The 20,650-nt window shown below is 40.6% G+C and overlaps 1 protein-coding gene across 1 annotated transcript; it reads right to left on the bottom strand.

Annotated features, from left to right (window-relative positions):
• Window positions 1–17: 17 nt before the first annotated feature.
• On the bottom strand, window positions 18–20,579 carry LOC127418036 (transitional endoplasmic reticulum ATPase-like). Its single transcript, XM_051658367.1, has 17 exons — window positions 20,430–20,579; window positions 19,048–19,159; window positions 17,679–17,851; window positions 16,927–17,069; window positions 12,700–12,830; window positions 12,213–12,344; window positions 12,030–12,132; window positions 11,793–11,926; window positions 5,657–5,792; window positions 4,844–4,956; window positions 4,347–4,511; window positions 4,118–4,240; window positions 3,787–3,999; window positions 3,182–3,490; window positions 2,943–3,098; window positions 2,677–2,831; window positions 18–617 (listed from the first exon to the last, which is right to left on the bottom strand). The coding sequence occupies exons 1-17, from the start codon at window positions 20,444–20,446 to the stop codon at window positions 512–514; spliced, it is 2,421 nt and encodes an 806-aa protein (XP_051514327.1). The 5' UTR covers window positions 20,447–20,579; the 3' UTR covers window positions 18–511.
• Window positions 20,580–20,650: the final 71 nt, after the last annotated feature.

Genomic DNA, 20,650 nt, shown 5'->3' with positions numbered 1-20,650 from the left:
GCACACACAATTGAAAATGTGGGTCCATTTTGTGAATTTTATTTAACATTTTTCAAACTTGTAATACATTATATGCTACATTCATAAAAAAATGAAGTCATTAGCAATTTTTTTTCTGTTTTGTTTTTTTTCAGCCTAGCATTAAACCCCACCACTACAGCTGCTCATATAGCTTGAGAAAAGGTAATGAAATCACTAGTGTGTACAGTTTTCAATTAAATGCACCCCACCCACAGAATGTTAAGATCAAAGTTCTCAGAAATCACCTTTCACAAACCAGAGCAAAACACAAGCAGCTACATGCTTTTCTCTATTAACAGAGGGGGGTGAACAAAAGGAGGAAAGAAGCGAATAAAAAAAAAAATAAAGGGAATTGACATAGGAGGAAAACCTGAAAATTATTTGAAACAAAGAAGCACAGTCCTAAAAATGTGGAATTTGTATTTTTTGTCTTTTGTACACGGTGGCCTGTATGAAGAGTGGCATGTCAGGGTCAGCCACGTGGTCACATTTATCCATAAAGATCATCATCGTTGTCCTCATTGAAAACAGCACCTCCGCCACCTCCAGAAGAACCCTGGCTTGGTCCACTTCCTGCTTGATTACTGGATGGGAATCTAAGAAAGAAAGAAAGGCAATTTTTCACCAATCTGCATGGACATAAACCAATGGCAGCATCCTGGTGTAACTAGCGTATTTGTCCATTAATGTACTGAAGCCCAAGAGCGCACAAAAGGCCCTTTCCCACTACAGGAACTTTAGTTTTGACACATGAGGAACTATAGTTCCTCTTGGGCATCTAGAAGGACTTTTTTAGCTCCTACTCCAGGGGTAGGTACTTCTACCCCAGAAGAGGGACTATGGGAGTTGCTGCTACCTCTGATTGGTCAAACACGCATGATGCACAAAGCAATGAAAAACGCAAGTCGTCGGCAGCCGTAATGAGTAAACAAACTCGTGGCTATTAGCCTGCTAATCAGAGGACTGTGCTAATTTTCCAGTTCCCTTAATAGAAATAAAATAAAACCAAAGTATTCAAAGAGTACTGCCTGTTTCACGTGTGTGTGTGTGTGTGTGTGTGAGGGGTAAGCAGAGCTGCTTTTTGACTTCAACAGGAGACGCAGTTTGGTTTTTCCATCGCATCTGTACTATGACTATAGAGAAAATAAAGTGATTTCTGGATAAGTATTTAATTTTACCTGGGATAACGGATGTAAATAAGATTTTTATTGAGAGTGGGTAATTGAACTTTATTGTACACTACTCTCATAAAATCTAGTTTACATGAGGGAAGTATTGCATGCCTGTTACTGCCTGGTTAACTTGCATCAAGACTTTTTGTTTTCAGTCTGAGTATTTCAGTACAATAATTTATGTTGAGTCATAAAAAGCCTTTATTGTAAAAGACTGTTGATAAAGGGGTTTATAGTGCATTTTCAACTAGGTATGTTATAAAATATTGATATATCAATTATTGATGGGCACGTTATTTTATCAATGTCTTTTGAGGAATGGATATATTAAAATTAGCCGACATTTAAATTAGATGCCTAATTTGCATGCTTTCTAATTCACAAGGTTGGGCATCTGTTTAATGTCTGCCGAAATAGCATTGGGAGACCACAAGGGGGTGATACAACATTAACTGAAGCAGGTCATAAGGCACAGGTATCACAACATAGGACAGTTTTTTTTAGAGCTCCTTGCACAGGATGCATACACAAGTTACAAACGTTTTTGTACATAAAGAATGAAAGTGAAATTGAGGAGTTTGCAGGTTAGTGTATGGAACTGGTCTAACTGTGCAAATGGAATGATTAGAGATTATGCAATCTCTCTGCAGGATTCATTCAAGCTGTCAAACTACAAAAAGACATACTTGTGACTGAAAATACATTGTGTGTGCAATATGAAAGATACTTGTACACAATATATCATCCAGTGATGGCTAGAGTAAATAAACTTTGTCCTTTGATAATGATTTGGGTCGAATTGAATGGAAAATGAGGAGTTACACTCCGTGGCGCTGCAGATTTTTAACAGCCTCCGGAGACAGCAAGCCTACGTGTGCGTACCTTCATAGAAAATAATTTTCACATTTTAGAACGCACCATGTCGTCCACCAGACACGTCCGGTGTGCAACCCCCTTCAATTTACCCTACCGCTCACTCTTTACCAAAGTTGTTGAGAAATATGTTTGAAAACACAAAGATTATTTTGCAACTGGTAGCCCTATAATGAAACAATCTCGATATATATCGATAATCGGAAGATTTTCCCAATGATTATCGGTGCTTTAAAAAGGTATCAATTCCAAGCCTATTTTCAACATGTTTTCTGCCAAGTTCAGTACAGCACATTTCTCCTCTCACTGCGGCTTCAGGGACACGTGGCTCACGCGCCCAGTGTCAATACTGTATCCTGAAGACACAGTTTGTGTAAAACGGCCCTAACAAAAGTGTAGCTCTGAGTCCTCCATTGGTGTTGTTGTTGCTGCTGCCATTGAATCACACGTGCGAATAACGTCAAAAGAAAAATGGTCGACACTAGATGATGTCAGTACGGGGGTTGCTTTTGTGTTTTAAAATGCAAGAGGGAAAAGTCTCCGAGTGTGCCGTTCCTCTTAAGAGTTCTCATCTAGAAAGTTTCTAAGAGGACACATTTTAAGTTCTTACCTGAAACTGCCAAAGCCTCTGCTTTGTTGCAGGGTCTGTGCAAACATTTCATATTTGCGGATGTCGTTATCGCTGACGGAGCGGCGGGCAAAGCGCATAGCCTCCTCGAAATGGTCCTTCCTAATCTCAGGCACAGGGTCCTCCTCCTCCACCTCCTAAATACACAAGATTTATCAACAGAAGTCAATTAATTCTGCCATGCCATTTAAAACTTAAACGCTTCAAAAAATGCTCAACTAACACATTAGATCAACTGAAAACCTCACCATTGCAGAAGGGTTGGTCTGTCTCTCGCGTTCCCGTCTGATCTCATTCTCAATGGACTCACGGATTGCCAGTTTACAGGCTCTCTGACAGATCTCAGTCAAGTCAGCACCTGAAAAGCCATTGGTCATCTTGGCCAAGAAGTCCAGGTCCACATCCTACAAAAATATTTAAAATATATTAATACCCAAAACAAGCCACTTCAACTCATTTAAAAAAACAACAACAAATGCATCCTTACCTTTGAGATTGGAGACTTCCTGAGGTTAGCTTTAAGAATGGCAATGCGAGACTTTTCATCTGGCAGTGGAATGTAGATGAGCTGGTCCAGTCGGCCAGGCCTGAGGATGGCAGGATCAATGATGTCTGGTCTGTTGGTGGCTCCAATGATGAAGACGTTTTTCTTGCTGGACATACCATCCATTTCTGTGAGGATCTGGTTAATGACTCTATCAGCAGCGCCACCACCATCACCAACATTTCCACCACGAGACTTAGCAATGGAGTCCAGTTCATCAAAGAAGAGCACACATGGGGCAGCTTGACGAGCCTAGAGGACAAAGATGCTGTCAGGACAGACTTAAGAGACATCAGAGCCTTATCAGATAAATAGTGCAGCACAGCCATTTTGAATTGGATCCTTCGCAACTAACAATCAGTGGGCCCCAAAACCTTTGAAAAGCATTAACTTTAACAACTAACCACATCTTTAAAATCTGATAGAAAGAGTCAAGTGAAAGTCATGGTCTTGACAAAACATACAGTTCATGTTATATAATTTTGCAAATTAGACTGACAGTTTGGGCAGTGAACCACCTTCAGAAATGAGTAAAATAAAACAAATACCTTGTCAAAGATCTCACGGACATTAGCCTCTGACTCTCCAAACCACATGGTAAGCAGTTCTGGTCCCTTGATTGAAATGAAGTTAGCCTGGCACTCGTTGGCAATGGCCTTGGCCAATAGGGTTTTACCACAACCTGGTGGTCCGTAGAAAAGCACACCTTTGGAAGGGGTCATGCCAAACTTAAGGAATTTGTCGGGATGTTCCACTGGGTACTAAAAGGACAGAAAATTTAGATAAAGTGTCCACATAGGCATAAAGTTTTAAAATGAAGTTTTAGGAGCACATTTACTTGACTGAACATGAGGGAACGAGGTGTATTGTGCCCAGTACCTGCACAAGTTCCTGCAGCTCTCTCTTGACATCATCAAGGCCACCGATATCCTCCCAGGTAATGTTGGGCACCTCCACAACTGTCTCACGCAGGGCAGATGGGTTGCTCTGGCTTAAAGACCACTTTAAAAGGTAGAAATGGGAGAAATGCAATGTTGTCATACATTTGAGTTCAATTTGTTCACTCCTTTAGGACACAATAGTTGGTTAGAGTTATTAGAATACTCACCCTGAAGTCATCCATTGTTACAGCCAAAGAGTTCATGACCTCTGCATCAATGGTCTCATCCTCCAGATCAATGAGGTCCATTTTCTTACGGATGGCCTGCAGAGCAGCCTCTGAGCAAAGAGCAGCCAGATCAGCACCCACATGGCCATGGGTCTCATTTGCCACCTGATGATAAAAGGTGGATAGTGTCATGGGACATTTTGACCAATGAATTTTCATTCTTTTCAGTCATTTGTTATTACTAGATTTTTTTAAAATAATTGTCTTGAAATTCCAGTCAAAAAAGGGCAGTTTCTAACCAATTAAATATTTCAGAGCTGAGCATAACTAGAAACATTTATAATCACTATAGACATTTCCTTGAATGGAAGATAACTTGTAGAGAACTTCATTTTTTCCTAATATTACCAGATTCTCTATGACAGTGGGAACCCTGGTAAATGTAGACCTAGTTTTTGAGAACACTGATGAATGTTTTGACATTTTCTGAAACATACCTGCTCCAGATCAACATCATCAGCAAGCTTCATGTTCTTGGTGTGGATCTGAAGGATCTCGAGTCTTCCGGTAGCATCTGGAATGCCGATGTCCACCTCTCTGTCAAAGCGCCCTGATATCAGAGAGCCAGCATATCAGCACAAGATATTTCCCTTAGAAGCCAAGCCCACACTACAAGACTCAAGCTCATCACCCTTTGATGTTTTAAGTCTGTGACAAAATGCCTCAGAACATTTCCAACTTGCACATGCCTGTCACAATTCTGAAGATGCACAGATGCTACAAGTCAAATTTCAAACTTGTCTGAATAGCCGTCAGGGACGCAAACTGTCCTGATGAGCAGGAAAGCTTCAATGACCTATAGCCACTGAAAGAGCACAAGAGGATAGCAGTGAATTGGAAAATAATAAAGCCCTGCACGTTTCCAAGCTCTGTCAACCATATTTTCAGCTCTTCTTTTCTTCCCTGTTCTGTACAAATCAGTGCAAAAATAACCACAAGCCTTTCCTCCATGTTGTTCGTTGACAAGTTGCCAAGAATAAACTATTGCGGTGCGCACGAATATGTAAAAACTAATTTAGGGATCATACCTACAGTCAGTGATGAGAATGATCTTGTGGTTGATGCACCTAGTCTGTGATTAGTTGTACAGAATGCACACTATAATATATTAATATTATAATAAACAATGTCAAAAATACATCAAATTTAAAAATAAATAAGTCATTGCATATAGCCAAAAAGCTTAAATATAATTTGGAAAATCTTTGCAAATGTCTTTGTAGAGCAGCACTTGGGTGAAGAGGTCTTACCAAATCGTCTGAGAGCCGGATCGATGCTGTTGGGTCTGTTAGTGGCTGCCATGACAATGACATGGGCCCTTTGCTTCAGCCCATCCATCAAAGTGAGCAGCTGAGACACAATGCGCCTCTCCACCTCACCATGAGTCTGAGAAAAAACAGAGAGAGATACATTTACAGCCAAACCCAAATCCTCAATTAGACATTCGTACATCTTCAGAAAAAGCTATACATACAGTTGAAGTCAGAAGTTTACATACACTTATGTAATTAACATTTTTTTATTGATTCAAAAGTACACAGAGAAAAACACAACACATACACATCGAATCAACATTTAACCCCCAGTAATATCCCTCCCCAATCACCAACCCCACCCTAACCGCCAACAAACATCCCTGTGGTCACATATAATAATAATAATAATAATACCACACACACACAAAAAGACAAATATATAATAAACATACATAAATTAAACTTCTCTCTCTCCCCATCCCCTCCCCGAGAGTCCCCCCAAAAATGCTAAATAAATACCCCATTTCCTGACAAACAAGTCCCCAAACCCCAGCCTTCTATTTGCCACCTCATCGAAAGCTGCCACCCACCCCATCTCCGCACACCACACCGGAAATGATGGCGCTCCGTCCGACTTGCAACCCCTTAAAATAATTTGTCTGCCAATCATGATACTGGTCAGAACCCAAGTTTTTATATGTTTATCCCCCCAAATTTACAACCGCCCCATCGCCCAAAATACAAAGTCTGGGGCAAAGTAAAATTTGATTGCCCAAAACATCACGCAAACCTTTAACCAAAATTCTTGGATCTCAACACACCCCCAAAAGACATTGGTTGTGTCTCCAACTTCTGATTGGCATCGCCAGCAGGTGGGTGTGTCTTTAAGATCAAACCTATACAATCTAGAGGGGGTCCAATAGAATCTGTCAAATCTTGAATCGCATAAGGCACAACCTTGCATCTCTAGATGCAGACTTGAATCCTAGCCCACACTCCCTCCTCCAATACCAAATCTTTCTCCCATAATCTCTTGAGAAGTTGAAGCTCCATCCCCCAGACTCTGAATTAGCAGGGAGTAATACACTGATGCCTCATGACCTTTTCCAAAAGTAGTAATCAACTCTCCCAGAGTATCTGCCGCTTGGGGGGGGGGGGCGGGTGCTACTCCCAAAAACAATACAGAGCAGGTGGCGCAGCTGTAAATACCTATAAAACTGAGATTTGGGAATCCCAAAATGTTGAACCAAATTCTCAAAAGATCTCAACACTCCACTCTCATACAGGTCACCAAGTGTAGTAATCCCCCTCACAATCCACTCTGACCAGTAGAATGGGGACCTTAATACATAATTTATGATTCAGCCATATGCTTGAGGCAACATTTACATAAATGTCCGAATTAAACACTCGACACTTTTGTCTACCGAGTGCAAATGCGAGACAACGGAGTGTAACATAACTTCTCCGATTAGTTTGATAGAAAGGCTTTGCAATGGCAAAATAGGGGCAAGAACTTCCTGTTCAATACAAAACCAAGAAGGGGCTCTTTCAGGTGGAAGCGGCCAATGAGCCAAATATCTGAGACCGAATGCATAATGAAACAAAACCTTGGGTAGGCCTAGCCCACCTTTGTCAATAGGCCTATGTAACTTATTAAAATGCAATCTAGGATGCTTACCATTCCAAATGAAGGACTTCGCTATGCTATCAAATAGCTTGAAATAAGAGAGGGGGACATCTACAGGGAGAGATTGTAGCAGGTAGTTGAATTTTGGAATACAGTTCATTTTAATAACATTAACCTTCCCAATCATAGATAAATGTAATGAAACCCACCTGCCAACATCGCTCAAAAACCTTTTTATTAAAGGGTCAAAATGAACTAACTAAATCACACAAATTTGCTGGCAATAAAATACCCAAATATTTAATGCCCTGGAAGGCGTCCGGCTGTTAAGCCGTTACTGGGCAGTACGCTGTCAAAGCCAAAGCTTCGGATTTAGACCAATTGACTCAGTATCCCGAGAACTTAGAAAAGGAATTAATAATTCTATGAAGGCAAGACATAGAACTAGTGGGGTCGGAGACGAATAAAATATCTGTGTAAAGCAAAAGCTTATGCGCCATACCTCTCACCACCATACCTGGAAAATCATTTTCCCTTCTTATCGCGGCTGCTAATGGTTCCAGGGCAAGACAGAACAATAAGACGGAAAATCCAGAGTAAAATAATCTGAAATTAATCCATTTGTTTGTACCGCCGCTACCGGGTGTCTATAAAGTAACAATCCATCCAATAAAAGAATTCCCAAAATCTTGAAAAGATAATCCCATTCTACTATATCAAATGCCTTTTCGGTGTCAAGTGAGATTGCCGCGACCAGAGTCTGATCATTTGCCACTGACCACATGATATTGATGAAATGCCTAATGTTATCAGACGATCTGCAGCCCCGGATAAACCCCACCTGATCTATATGTATATGGGATGTCATAACTTAATCAGTTGGCCAAAATTTTTGACAATATTTGAAATGTCTAGCTGGATCAGGGAAATTGGTCAATAACTCTTACACTCTCTTGGATCTATGTCTTTAAGAATCAGACTGATCCGGGCTTGTGTCATGGTTGGCGGAAGCTTTCGAATCTTTAATGATTCCGTATAAACTTCTAACAAAAGTGGACCCAGTTCTGTAGCATAAGATCTAAAAAAAAAAAAAATTCACAAAACTGTTCCGAAGGAGTGTTCCTCCACAAAACAAGCTCCAGCCGCTAGTGGAACCAGCACAAAAATAAATAAATAAATAAAAAATCAGTTCAGTTTCCTTGGACAGTCAAACGAATGTTCAGTGAGCCGGCTATTCATAAGTGCAGCAGACAACCTAATTCTTCAAATCAAAATCAAATCACTTTTATTGTCACACAGCCATATACACAAGTGCAATGGTGTGTGAAATTCTCTGGTGCAGTTCCGATCAACATAGCAGTCGTGACAGTGATGAGACATATACCAATTTACAATAACATCAAATTAACAACACAATTTAAAATCTAATATACACAATTACACAAAACACAATATACAAATAACACACTGTACAGTATACAATACACACAATAAAAAAAAAGTATATATAGAATGTACAGTAGGTTGTATTGTACTGTATTGACATTCAGGCTGTCGGTTGATAGTAAGTTGTTAAGAGAGAATATAATAATAATATAATTTATGACAGTCCAGTGTGAGATATAAGGGTAAGAGTAATTAAGTGCAGTGCTGATGTATTTTGATCGTGGGTGATCAAGAGTTCTTCCAATGTCCTGTAAAAAATACTCCACAAAACAAACTCCAGCCAATAGGAGGCATAAACAAGGCACGTGCAGATTCATCCACAACTGTCCCTAAGGAGTGTTATTCCACAAAACAAACTCCAGCCGCCAGGCAGAACCAGCACAAAAAGAAACAATAGGCACAATCCCAGTTTCCTCGGATGGTCAAGTGACTGTTCAGTGAATCAAGCTCACTTGGTTGCAATGTGAGAACACACCCCATGACTTCCTCAGTCCATTGATTTTATGAAAGACATCGCTTGTTGTGGGCATGTAAATATTTTGCGGCCATCCTTAGGATCTATTCTCAATTTGGCCAGGAACATCAGTGCAAAAGTGACCTTCCGTTGATGTAAGAGTTTCTTGCATTTCTTGAATCGATCATGTTTCTCTCGTCGAATTCGCAAAGTCTGGGAACAAGAAAATGTTGTGGTTCTTCCAAGAAAGCCTTTCTTTACTCCTCGCCCCGCATAACATGAGATCTTATCGGATGATCTCAGAAATTTGACCAGAATTGATCGGGGCCTGTCTCGTTCTGCGGATCTCTGACCTGGCACTATGTGAGCTCGCTCGATTTCCAGCTTATGGCCTGTTATGTCGAGCAGACTCGGAAAGAGCTCGTCTAGGAATTTTACCATATCTTGGCCTTCCTCATGCTCAGGAATTCCAACAACATCCGAATTGTTTCACCGATTATGATTCTCAAGGTCTTCCAACTTTTCCCAAACGTGTTCAAATCTACTTTGGTCGCTAGCGGGTTAGCGGCTAAATCCCTCTCCGATGACTCCAGATAATCTATCCGTTTCTCGACGTCCATAATTCTTGTAACCAACTCTTTGGAGACGAAATTCACAAGAAGTAACCATTGCAGTGATCGATCAACGTATTACCGCAAGATCCTCCAAGTCCGCCACAACCTTTGTCAGCATCACCGTCATGCTGGACAGTTGACGTTGAATTTCTCCCGCCGCAACATCCAAACTGAGTCCCTGGTCTGAGGCCCTGTCTGGGGTATTAGCTTGAGCACGTAAATGTCTTAATATCTCCAGAGCCCGAGAATTTTGAATTCTTCGACACGTTGTCTTCATAGAACAGTTATGTAGCAGGGTGTATCGAATCTCACCGGTTTAAGACACAAAAAGAATTAAAAACTGGCAAAGTGCGCAGAGCTCGCCGTTCACACGTCCGATCCCTACATGGCGCCACACGACTCAATTTACGTACACTTAGGTTGAAGTCATTAAAACTCCACAGTTTTAATCAAGTTTAAAGAAGTCAACCACTCCACAGATTTCATATTAGCAAACTATAGTTTTGGCAAGTCGTTTAGGACATCTACTTTGTGCATGACACGTAATTTTTCCAACAATTGTTTACAGACAGATTGTTTCACTTTTAATTGACTATCACAATTCCAGTGGGTCAGAAGTTTACATACACTAATTTAACTGTGCCTTTAAGCAGATTGGAAAATTCCTGAAAAATAATGTTAAGCCTTTAGGCAATTAGCATCTGATAGGCTAAGTGGAGTCAATTGGAGTTGTACCTGGGGATGTATTTTAAGGTCTACCTTCAAACTCAGTGCCTCTTTGCTTGACATCATGGGACAATCAAAGGAAATCAGCCTAGACCCCAGAAAAAAAATAAGTCTGGTTCATCCTTGGGAACAATTTCCAAACACCTGAAGGTACCACGTTCATCCGTACGGCACGCAAGTATAAACACCATGGGACCACGCAGCCATCATACCACTCAGGAAGGAGACGCATTGTCTCCTAGAGATGAACGTAGTTTGGTGCAAATCAATCCCAGAACAACAGTAAAGGACCTTGTGAAGATGCTGGAGGAAACAGGTATATTGACAACCTGAAAGGCTGCTCAGCAAGGAAGAAGCCACTGCTCCAAAACTACCATAAAAAAAAGCCAGACTACAATTTGCAAGTGCACATGGGAACAAAGATCTTACTTTTTGGAGAAATGTCCTCTGGTCTGATGAAACAAAAATTGAACTGTTTGGCCATAATGACCATCGTTATGTTTGGAGGAAAAAGGGTGAAGCTTGCAAGCTGAAAAAACCCCAACCCAACTGAGAAGCATGGGGGTGGCAGCATCATGTTGTGGGGTGCTTTGTTGCAGGAGGGACTGGTGCACTTCACAAAATAGATGGCATCATGATGAAGGAAAATTGTGGATACAAAAGCAACATCAGATTGAAGCAACATCAAGACATCAGCCAGGAAGTTAAAGCTCAGTCGCAAATGGGTCTTCAAAATGGACAATGATCCCAAGCATACCTCCAAAGTTGTGGCAAAATGGCTTAAGCACAACAAAGTCAAGATATTGGAGTGGCCAACACAAAGCCCTGACCTCAATCCGATAGAAAATTTGTGGGCAGAACTGAAAAAGCGTGTACGAGCAAGGAGGCCTACAAACCTGACTCAGTTACGCCAGTTCTGTCTGAAGGAATGGGACAAAATTCCAGCAACTTATTTTGAGAAGCTTGTGGAAGGCTACCCAAAATGTTTGACCCAAGGTAAACAATTTAAAGGCAATGCTACCAAATACTAACAAAGTGTATGTAAACTTCTGACCCACTGGGAATGTGATGAAAGAAATAAAAGCTGAAAAAAACTGAGTTTAAATGTATTTGGCTAAGGTGTATGTAAACTTCTGACTTCAACTGTATGTGTAAAATCTGAGTAACACTGATCAGACATGATGCAGAAAAGTTTTTACAGGGATCTCTTTTGTAATGACTGAAATAGATAATTGCCTCTGAAGTAGTTAAAATTCATACCTTCTCTCTTTTGGGTGCAATGGCATCAAGTTCATCAATGAAAATGATGGCTGGTGCGTTCTTTTCTGCTTCCTCAAAAGCTTTGCGCAGATTACTCTCAGATTCTCCTGCCAGTTTACTCATGATCTCAGGGCCTGGAACATTAAAAGTTGTTAATGTCACATTTCATTTTTAACTCTTAAAAGGTCAAATTTATAGAACTATCTCTGTTCAAATGTAAACTCAGTCCATCCACACCATTGATGAGGAAGAAGAATGCTCCAGTTTCATTTGCAACAGCACGAGCGATAAGAGTCTTTCCAGTTCCAGGGGGTCCATACAGCAGAATACCACGGGGAGGCTAAACAAATGAGAGATGTTATTTTATCCTCTTATTACAATCTCATAATAGTTTCATGTTCATAAGTCTCAGATCATTACCTTCACTCCAATAGCCTTGAAGAGAGCTGGGTGTCTCAGAGGAAGCTCCACCATTTCTTTAATTTGGGCAAGCTGTTTCCTTACTCCTCCAATGTCATCATAACCCACCTCATTCAGAGACTCTTCCTCATCCTGTAAACAAGATTCAGGATAAAATCATATACACTGCTTCTACCCTTCCTCCTTATGTAATACCATCCAAATTAGGACAGATTGAAAACACCACCACATTAAATTTAACAAACTCAGTAAATTGCTGCAGTTACCCAGATGAGTTCCCCTACAGATATATGTCTTAACCCTGTAAAAGGAACATTATTCATAAACGCTACTTTATACAAATTATTTGTCTATCATTTCAAATGGTGAGCTTGTGGAATAACATTACATTGTTAACAGGTACTGCTGTTGCTCATTTGACAAATAAAACCTTAAAAAGCAAAACACACATTAAGCAGTGTATAAAGCAAACCCACAATCTACACACCTCTCTCTTGATGGGTTCCCCCTCACAGTGGATAACTGTGTCTGGGGCCACAATACAGTACGGGCTAGGGTCAGTCTCCACCACTTTGAACTCCACAGCACGCATGCCTCCTCTCACCAGGAAAATATCACCTACGGAAATAAAAAAGGCAACCAAATATTGTTAATCATTTTAGTGATTTGTTTGCCGATGATTAGGTAAGGATTCTATGTCTATACTAATACGGATGGGCATTATTTAATAATTTTGTAGTCGAGTACTCTAACCCACAAAAAACGAGTACCGGTAATCGATTATTCAAAAATTAAAATGCAAGTTATAAATAACAGGTTTCATTTGTGAAATTTATATATTGTTTTCTTCATATACATTACCAAGAACAGTTTCATAATAAGCCAACTTCAACGATATGTTTAAGCATTATGCATTATTACTAGTGATAAAAAAAATAACCTTTGCACTCACCCAGAGCTTACATACACTATATTGCCAAAAGTATTCGCTCATCTGCCTTTAGACGCATATGAATTTAAGTGACATCCCATTCTTAATCCATAGGGTTTAATATGACGTTGGCCCACCCTTTGCAGCTATAACAGCTTCAGCTCTTCTGGGAAGGCTTTCCACAAGGTTTAGGAGTGTGTTTATGGGAATTTTTGACCATTCTTCCAGAAGCGCATTTGTGAGGTCAGACACTGATGTTGGACGAGAAGGCCTGGCTCGCAGTCTTCGCTCTAATTCATCCCAAAGGTGCTCTATCGGGTTGAGGTCAGGACTCTGTGCAGGCCAGTCAAGTTCTTCCACACCAAACTCGCTCATCCATGTCTTTATGGACCTTGCTTTGTGCACTGGTGCGCAGTCATGTTGGAACAGGAAGGGGCCATCCCCAAACTGTTCCCACAAAGTTGGGAGCATGGAATTGTCCAAAATCTCTTGGTATGCTGAAGCATTCAGAGTTCCTTTCACTGGAACTAAGGGGCCAAGCCCAGATCCTGAAAAACAACCCCACACCATAATCCCCCCTCCACCAAACTTCACAGTTGGCACAATGCAGTCAGACAAGTACCGTTCTCCTGGCAACCGCCAAACCCTTTGATTCGTCACTCCAGAGAATGCGTCTCCACTGCTCTAGAGTCCAGTGGTGGCGTGCTTTACACCACTGCATCCGACGCTTTGCATTGCACTTGGTGATGTATGGCTTGGATGCGGCTGCTCGGCCATGGAAACCCATTCCATGAAGCTCTCTACGCACTGTTCTTGAGCTAATCTGAAGGCCACATGAACTTTGGAGGTCTGTAGCGATTGACTCTGCAGAAAGTTGGCGACCTCTGCGCACAATGCGCCTCAGCATCCACTGACCCCGCTCTGTCATTTTACGTGGCCTACCACTTCGTGGCTGAGTTGCTGTCATTCCCAATCGCTTCCACTTTGTTATAATACCACTGACAGTTGACTGTGGAATATTTAGTAGCGAGGAAATTTCACGACTGGACTTGTTGCACAGGTGGCATCCTATCACAGTACCACGCTGGAATTCACTGAGCTCCTGAGAGCGGCCCATTCTTTCACAAATGTTTGTAGAAGCAGTCTGCATGCCTAGGTGCTTCATTTTATACACCTGTGGCCATGGAAGTGATTGGAACACCTGAATTCAATTATTTGGATGGGTGAGCGAATACTTCTGGCAATACAGTGTATAAACCAATATTGTAATGGCAATAGGGTAAGGCACATATGTAAACGGAGTCCACAAAGTACAGTATAAAGGCCTTTTCACACCAGAGGTGACAATTACGAAGGACGAACTGTATGAAAGTATGAAAGATAGTTCTCTAGCAAGCCGATCAACAAAAGAAAACATGGTAACACTTTACAAAAAGGTTCTATTTGTAAATGCATTAGGTTTAATGAACTAACAATGAATAATATACTATTTCAGTTCACCTGCTGGACAAGTTGACTGGCGGTATTATTTAAAAAAAACTGTTAAAACAATATTATCAATTGGAAAAAGTCTGATATATTGTATTTTTGAGAAAATGTGATTGATGCTGGACTACTGTGTGTACTGTTATTTCCTTCTAATATATTAACATTTTCTTCATGGGCAAATTAATTATTAAAATTTGATGACTACACAGAAATAAGAAACTGCTATCTACCATTTAAAATACAATATAGTTTTTTTAGATTATTTTTTAAAATTATGTGTGAAATTGAGTAAATATAGTGCTAAATAAGAGTTTATCATTTTTTTAAATCAATTTTATGTTTTTTTTATTTACTATATTAAAATGTGCGTCATATCGGCATTGTATCGGCCACCCTGCTCTCTGGATATCGGCCATTAAAAAACCCATTTCGGTCGATCACTAATACAAAGGCCATACAGTGTGCTCTACAAGTCACAGCAGTAGTATTAATTTTATTTATATTTGGCGAAGAAAAACACAAGATCTGTAAAGTTGTTTATTCACACAAGATTACACAAGATTAAATGCAAAGGCAAAAATGCAGCATTATGGAATACATTATGAAAACATCCACATAAAATCCAAATGTTTTTTTCTTTTTTAAAGTGGATTAGGGTTGGGAACCATTTTTTGTACAGTATGATTGTCGGTTCTGTTAACAGTTCTCACACGTGCCATGTTCCAATGATGTGGGCCAAACATTTAACTAAAATATTCTGACAGTGTTTCCTGCAGTGCATTTCAGCAGCCAATTTTACAAAGGTGCCTGGATTTGTTCCTGGCAGGCAGCAGATGCCCTAACCCAACCCCCATCCCTAACCATACTGGGCCTGTAAGGCTGAGTACCCTGGCAGGAACAACCCTCCCATCACGATATCAGCGGCAGTGCTTCCCCCTTTTGAAACTAAAGTGCCTAAATAATTTACGAATGACTCTGATGAGCCGGTTCTTCTGAATCTACAGCGCGAAAAACACAGCACACAGAGTGTTGTCCGATTCCCGAAATAACGATTCTAATAGGCCTTTATCACACTTCCGCATTCGCAGAGCGGAAGCTTCACTTAGCGTAAAACAACTTCTGTTGCAGTCTATTTCAATGGCAGTGCCCACAGCGCAGAATTATTATGGACTATTTTATGTACAATTCATTTCAAATACTTAATCTAAACAGACCTACCTCACCATACAATCATTAGTCAGGGATGATGAAAGAAAAACGGTGTCATGTTGTTTTATTATTTTAAATGGGATGTATGTGAGCAGGGAACACTTCACAGAGTTTAAGGTTTTTTTATTAGATGAATGCAAGAATATATACACAAACAAGAGTACCTTTACACATTAAAGTGCATTAGAACAAGACAGGGGTATATAGTAAGTCACAAAAAAAAAAAAAAAACGCATATTCCGAGTAAAGATTATACAGAGTATTTACGATGATAATGATCACATTACGTTCATGCACTTATTATAATCTCTATGTATGACATAAGATCCATTAAAACATTTTCAAATATAGAAACCTTTCCATCCCAGAGTCCGATTGCAGAAATTAACTAGTTAAATTGTTGTAAACGTGGAGTTATATCCTTGTGGTTCGAGTATGATGATTGGGGAAGCGTCCACTCGTGAGTCGCGACCGAATGCAATGTAAATAAAACAAAGATGAAAATGCCCTTTGACAAAAACTTGCTTTGTCGGCACGCAATGTTCGCTCCCAGTGTGAATGGGTACATAGGAATCCATTGTTTCCATTCAAAATGGATATCACGCCGAAAACTCGAATTTGGTGTGAAAAGGCCTTCTAAATTCAGCGTTGTCTACTGTGGTCAAGTGTGCAAAAGAAAATCAATTTGCGATATTCGAGTAGTGATGGTGCAGAAAGAGCTCCTGATTAGTTCATTACTCATGCACGTCTTTATCTATAATATACAAAATTATTTTATTCTAATGTTTTTACACACATACACAGCACTGTGCAATCTCAGAAGTGCCCAGTCAACTAAATTCATTGGGTTTTAAAAAGAACATGTCAGGCCTTTAAAGTAAAGCTGATCAAACAAAGTCCTCATTTCTGATTTATTTGTAATCAAGTTCAGTTGGTGAGAAATCATACTATGTATTTTCAAGATTCACTGCTACGATCCAGGAGGCATTACAATTTAAACTTATGATTTAAGCTACATTAAGCTATATCCCAAAAAGGATATATTTGTGAACGTACAAGGAAAGATCCACAGGTTGGAACATTTACCTTTGCGAATTGGCCGGTAAGCCTCAAGAAAATAAGGCTTGAGATAAACCTCAAAAAGGTTGCCGGTGATGCCTTCCACTGTGTCATCAATGGGCAGAACATGAATACGCTTTCCATACTTCACATCTGGACATGGCTGAATACTGAAATCCAGAATTGAAAACAAATAAACGATCCACTGTAATTTAATATTAACAGCATCCTAAACCTGATACAAATAACACTATTACCAGAATGGTTGTGTACCCGTAATTTTTGAAAGTTTTAAAGTGGTGGAAATATATGGGGGCCTGGGTAGCTCAGCAAGTATTGACGCTGACTACCACACCTGAAGTTGCGAGTTCGAATCCAGGGCGTGCTGAGTGACTCCAGCCAGGTCTCCTAAGCAACCAAATTGGCCCGGTTGCTAGGGAGGGTAGAGTCACATGGGGTAACCTCCTCGTGGTCGTGATTAGGGGTTCTCGCTCTCAATGGGGCACGTGGTAAGTTGTGCATGGATCGCAGAGAGTAGCACGAGCCTCCACATGCTGCGAGTCTCCGCGGTGTCATGCACAATGAGCCATGTGATAAGATGCACGGATTGACTGTCTCAGAAGTGGAGGCAACTGAGACTTGTCCTCCACCACCCGGACTGAGGTGAGTAACCGCACCACCACGAGGACCTACTAAGTAGTGGGAATCGGGCATTCCAAATTGGGAGAAAAGGGGATAAAATAAAAATTTAAAAAAAAAAAGTGGAAATATTGTCTCACCTGATGACATCACCAAGGCGCACCCTGAGGTTGTTGCGGACAACTCTGTTCATGCGGACCTTCTCATCGGAGCAGGTGTCATCAGACAGGACAATGCAAACTGTCTCCCTCCTCTTCTTGCCTTTCAACAGCACTGTGTCCCCCCTAAATAGCTGTAGCTCATCCATCTTCGCCTAAAAAAGCAGACAAAATGTGATTTACGCTGCAATGTGTAAACATCCATGTATACATCATTTTTAAGATGCACGTTTATTTTGACACACTAATGCCAGCCACGTCCATACGCATTTCCACCAGGCGATGCAGCAACCTTACGATATTCATCTCCCTTTATAAGTGCCAAATATTCTTCTCAGGGGGCAGTGGTAGCTCAGCGGTTAAGGCTCTGGGTTACTGATCAGAAGGTCGGGGGTTCAAGCCCCTGCACTGCCAAGATGCCACTGTTGGGCCCTTGAGCAAGGCCCTTGACCCTATCTGCTCCAGGGTCGCCGTATCATGGCTGACCCTGCACTCTGACCCCACTCTGTGATAAATATATAAAATTACAAAAAAAAAAAAAAAAGTGCGCACGCAGAGTGATTGAAGCCTGAAGTTGCACTGTGCTCTACCATCAACAGGGCTGCGAGCACTGATCACAGGCGCGATTAAATCGGGCTTCCATCGATATCGTGGTGCATTTGAATTCTACATGAGAATTTTCTATTTCATAGAACAACGGTATGGAGCAATTCAACCTTGTCAAACAGGTAAAGAGCCGCAATATTCTGAACAGTGCTGACGAGGAAGAGAGAAAACATCTGCCCTGCCTCAACATCCATTACAAGATTTTTTTACATCTACACATCAACACCCTGACTAAGATTTATCACAGTAAACTGTGAAAAAATACTCTCCTGTCTTAGGTTTTGCTTGACTATTGCAAAGATGACAAATTGTCACTATAGTGTTTACCTCATTCCACAAGCCAATGAGCCGTCATCAAACGATTGATCACATGTATGTGACTATTTTTTAAATTATTTATTCTTCTGTTTTACTTTTTTCAACAACTGAACTACCTTATTTTGTTGTGGATGTCCCAATGTGAATACTGGATTTGCACTTTTCAGAGTGTTCAAAATATTCATGTTACATTTTGTAAAATAGGCATATAATATCGATCGCAGGCCTCTGAATTGAAATCGCATCACGGCAGACATGGAGGTATCTGCAAACATCGGATCGCTGACCAAGAGAATTGATATAAGATCATATTGTGATGAAACTGGCTATTTACACCCTTAATGGGTACATGAAGGCCGCTGCAAAGGGACAAAAATAAAAAAATTTAACCTAGGTGAATCTAGCAAAGGGTTAGGATTAACCCTACCTGAGAGAGAGACACTACACTGTTGTCTTCATTGATGGATTCATCAACAATCAGCCTATTCGGTCGGTTCTTCTGCTTCAGAATGGCAGTGGAAAGATCATCATTTTTGGATCTGTGTGGAGATGGAAGAACAACACTTTAACAGTGCTCAGATGGTTATCAGAGACAGGTAAACAGGTACTGTATATCTCTTCCAGTCTCATCGAACACGAAAGTGAAAGACACAAGTTACATGTCATATTAAGTAGCACCTAAAAGTAAAAATAACAGTATTACATCCTAGTCTGTCTGTTTCAAAACAGAAGAGATAGAGTCGATAAGTGCACATCCGTCCATTTGTAGATACATTTAAGCCCAGCTCATGTTACTCTAGTCTAGAGCTTTCTACAAAACACTGGACTGGAAGCCCTGATGATCCGCTAGATCTAGGCCGGGATTCGACCGTAAGCATGTAGCTGATGCCAAAGCAATAAACGGTTTATATTACTTTTTCCAAACAAGACAATGGGCAACAGAAACTAAACTAAGCAGGTTATCAGACAGATGCTGGTCACTTAAGACCAAGAGCGCTTGTGTAAATAAGCTAACACAACATCTGTAATTGTTAGTTTGAGTCTCACACACACACAAAATCTTCGCATATATTTATCAGTTAGATGGATGAATGATTTGTATTCCTCTCATCGGGGGTGATGTGAGAGAAAGCAGTAGTTGGCTGTCTCCAGTGGCCCAATGACACAGCAAATGCTGCTGACATGTGAAACTCTACAGCCATTTTAATGCAAATTCGGGCTTAGATAAGCTCTGGCATTTAGCTAACTCAAAATACAACATTTTAATGTCATATCCTGTCGGTGGCTTTCTGTTTGATTGTTAAAATGTCCAAATAGCGGGTTGTATAATCATCACCTGCATACAAAGCCAGCATGACGTTTCAGCTCGCTCTGGTGTTTATTTTTAAAACAATATGACTGCTATAATGAATTTAAAATGTTATGATTTCCTGCAGTGATATAAAGCTCGTTTAACAGTGCTGAATGTGTATTTTCCAGCAGTCACCGGTGATGCCGGTGGGCCGAAAGCCTCCATCATCTGCGGAGAATGACTCAGTCCGGTTAGCCCACATGCTAAACACACTTACAATCGCCTTACAAGTCTCGCAAAGTTTTACTGAGCAGTGCGAGCATGAGTATCTAAAGATGTTGCGATTCTTTACATTTATATAACGGTCTAATGAGAAACCTAAGGCGTGAAAACTCGCCTTTTCCACTGATCACCGTTCGTCGTTTGTTCATATGTATTTTAGCTTCGAAGCTAACAGCCACTCAACAGAAAACAAACCATTATCACATTAAATATCACATCACATGGATTTTACTTACTCTCCGCCCGAAGCCATATTGCTTCTCCCACAAAAAGATATCAATAGTTGATGGAAATGTGTAGCTCTCTTGCGTGACCGACTCAAACCTTCACACTATCTTTGGCCTCAGCGCTGGATTAGCTCGCTCACATCAACTCTGCGGGGGGAAAGAAAGTTTCCTCGCCCATTGAACGACAGGCCAATCGCTGTTCTCTTCGCTGTACCTTTTGGCCAATCGTG

The sequence above is a fragment of the Myxocyprinus asiaticus genome, chromosome 3 (genome assembly GCF_019703515.2).
Source record: "Myxocyprinus asiaticus isolate MX2 ecotype Aquarium Trade chromosome 3, UBuf_Myxa_2, whole genome shotgun sequence".
Lineage (NCBI taxonomy): Eukaryota > Metazoa > Chordata > Actinopteri > Cypriniformes > Catostomidae > Myxocyprinus > Myxocyprinus asiaticus.
This window is presented reverse-complemented; position numbering and strand designations above follow the sequence as displayed.

What these genes read in the sequence shown, in the direction of transcription:
- LOC127418036 (XM_051658367.1), bottom strand. An exon ending in TCAAGGCTATTGGAGTGAAG is followed by an intron (nt 12,133 to 12,212) that starts GTAATGATCTGA and finishes TCATTTGTTTAG; the next exon opens with CCTCCCCGTGGTATTCTGCT. An exon ending in AGACCAACCCTTCTGCAATG is followed by an intron (nt 2,832 to 2,942) that starts GTGAGGTTTTCA and finishes TTGTGTATTTAG; the next exon opens with GAGGTGGAGGAGGAGGACCC.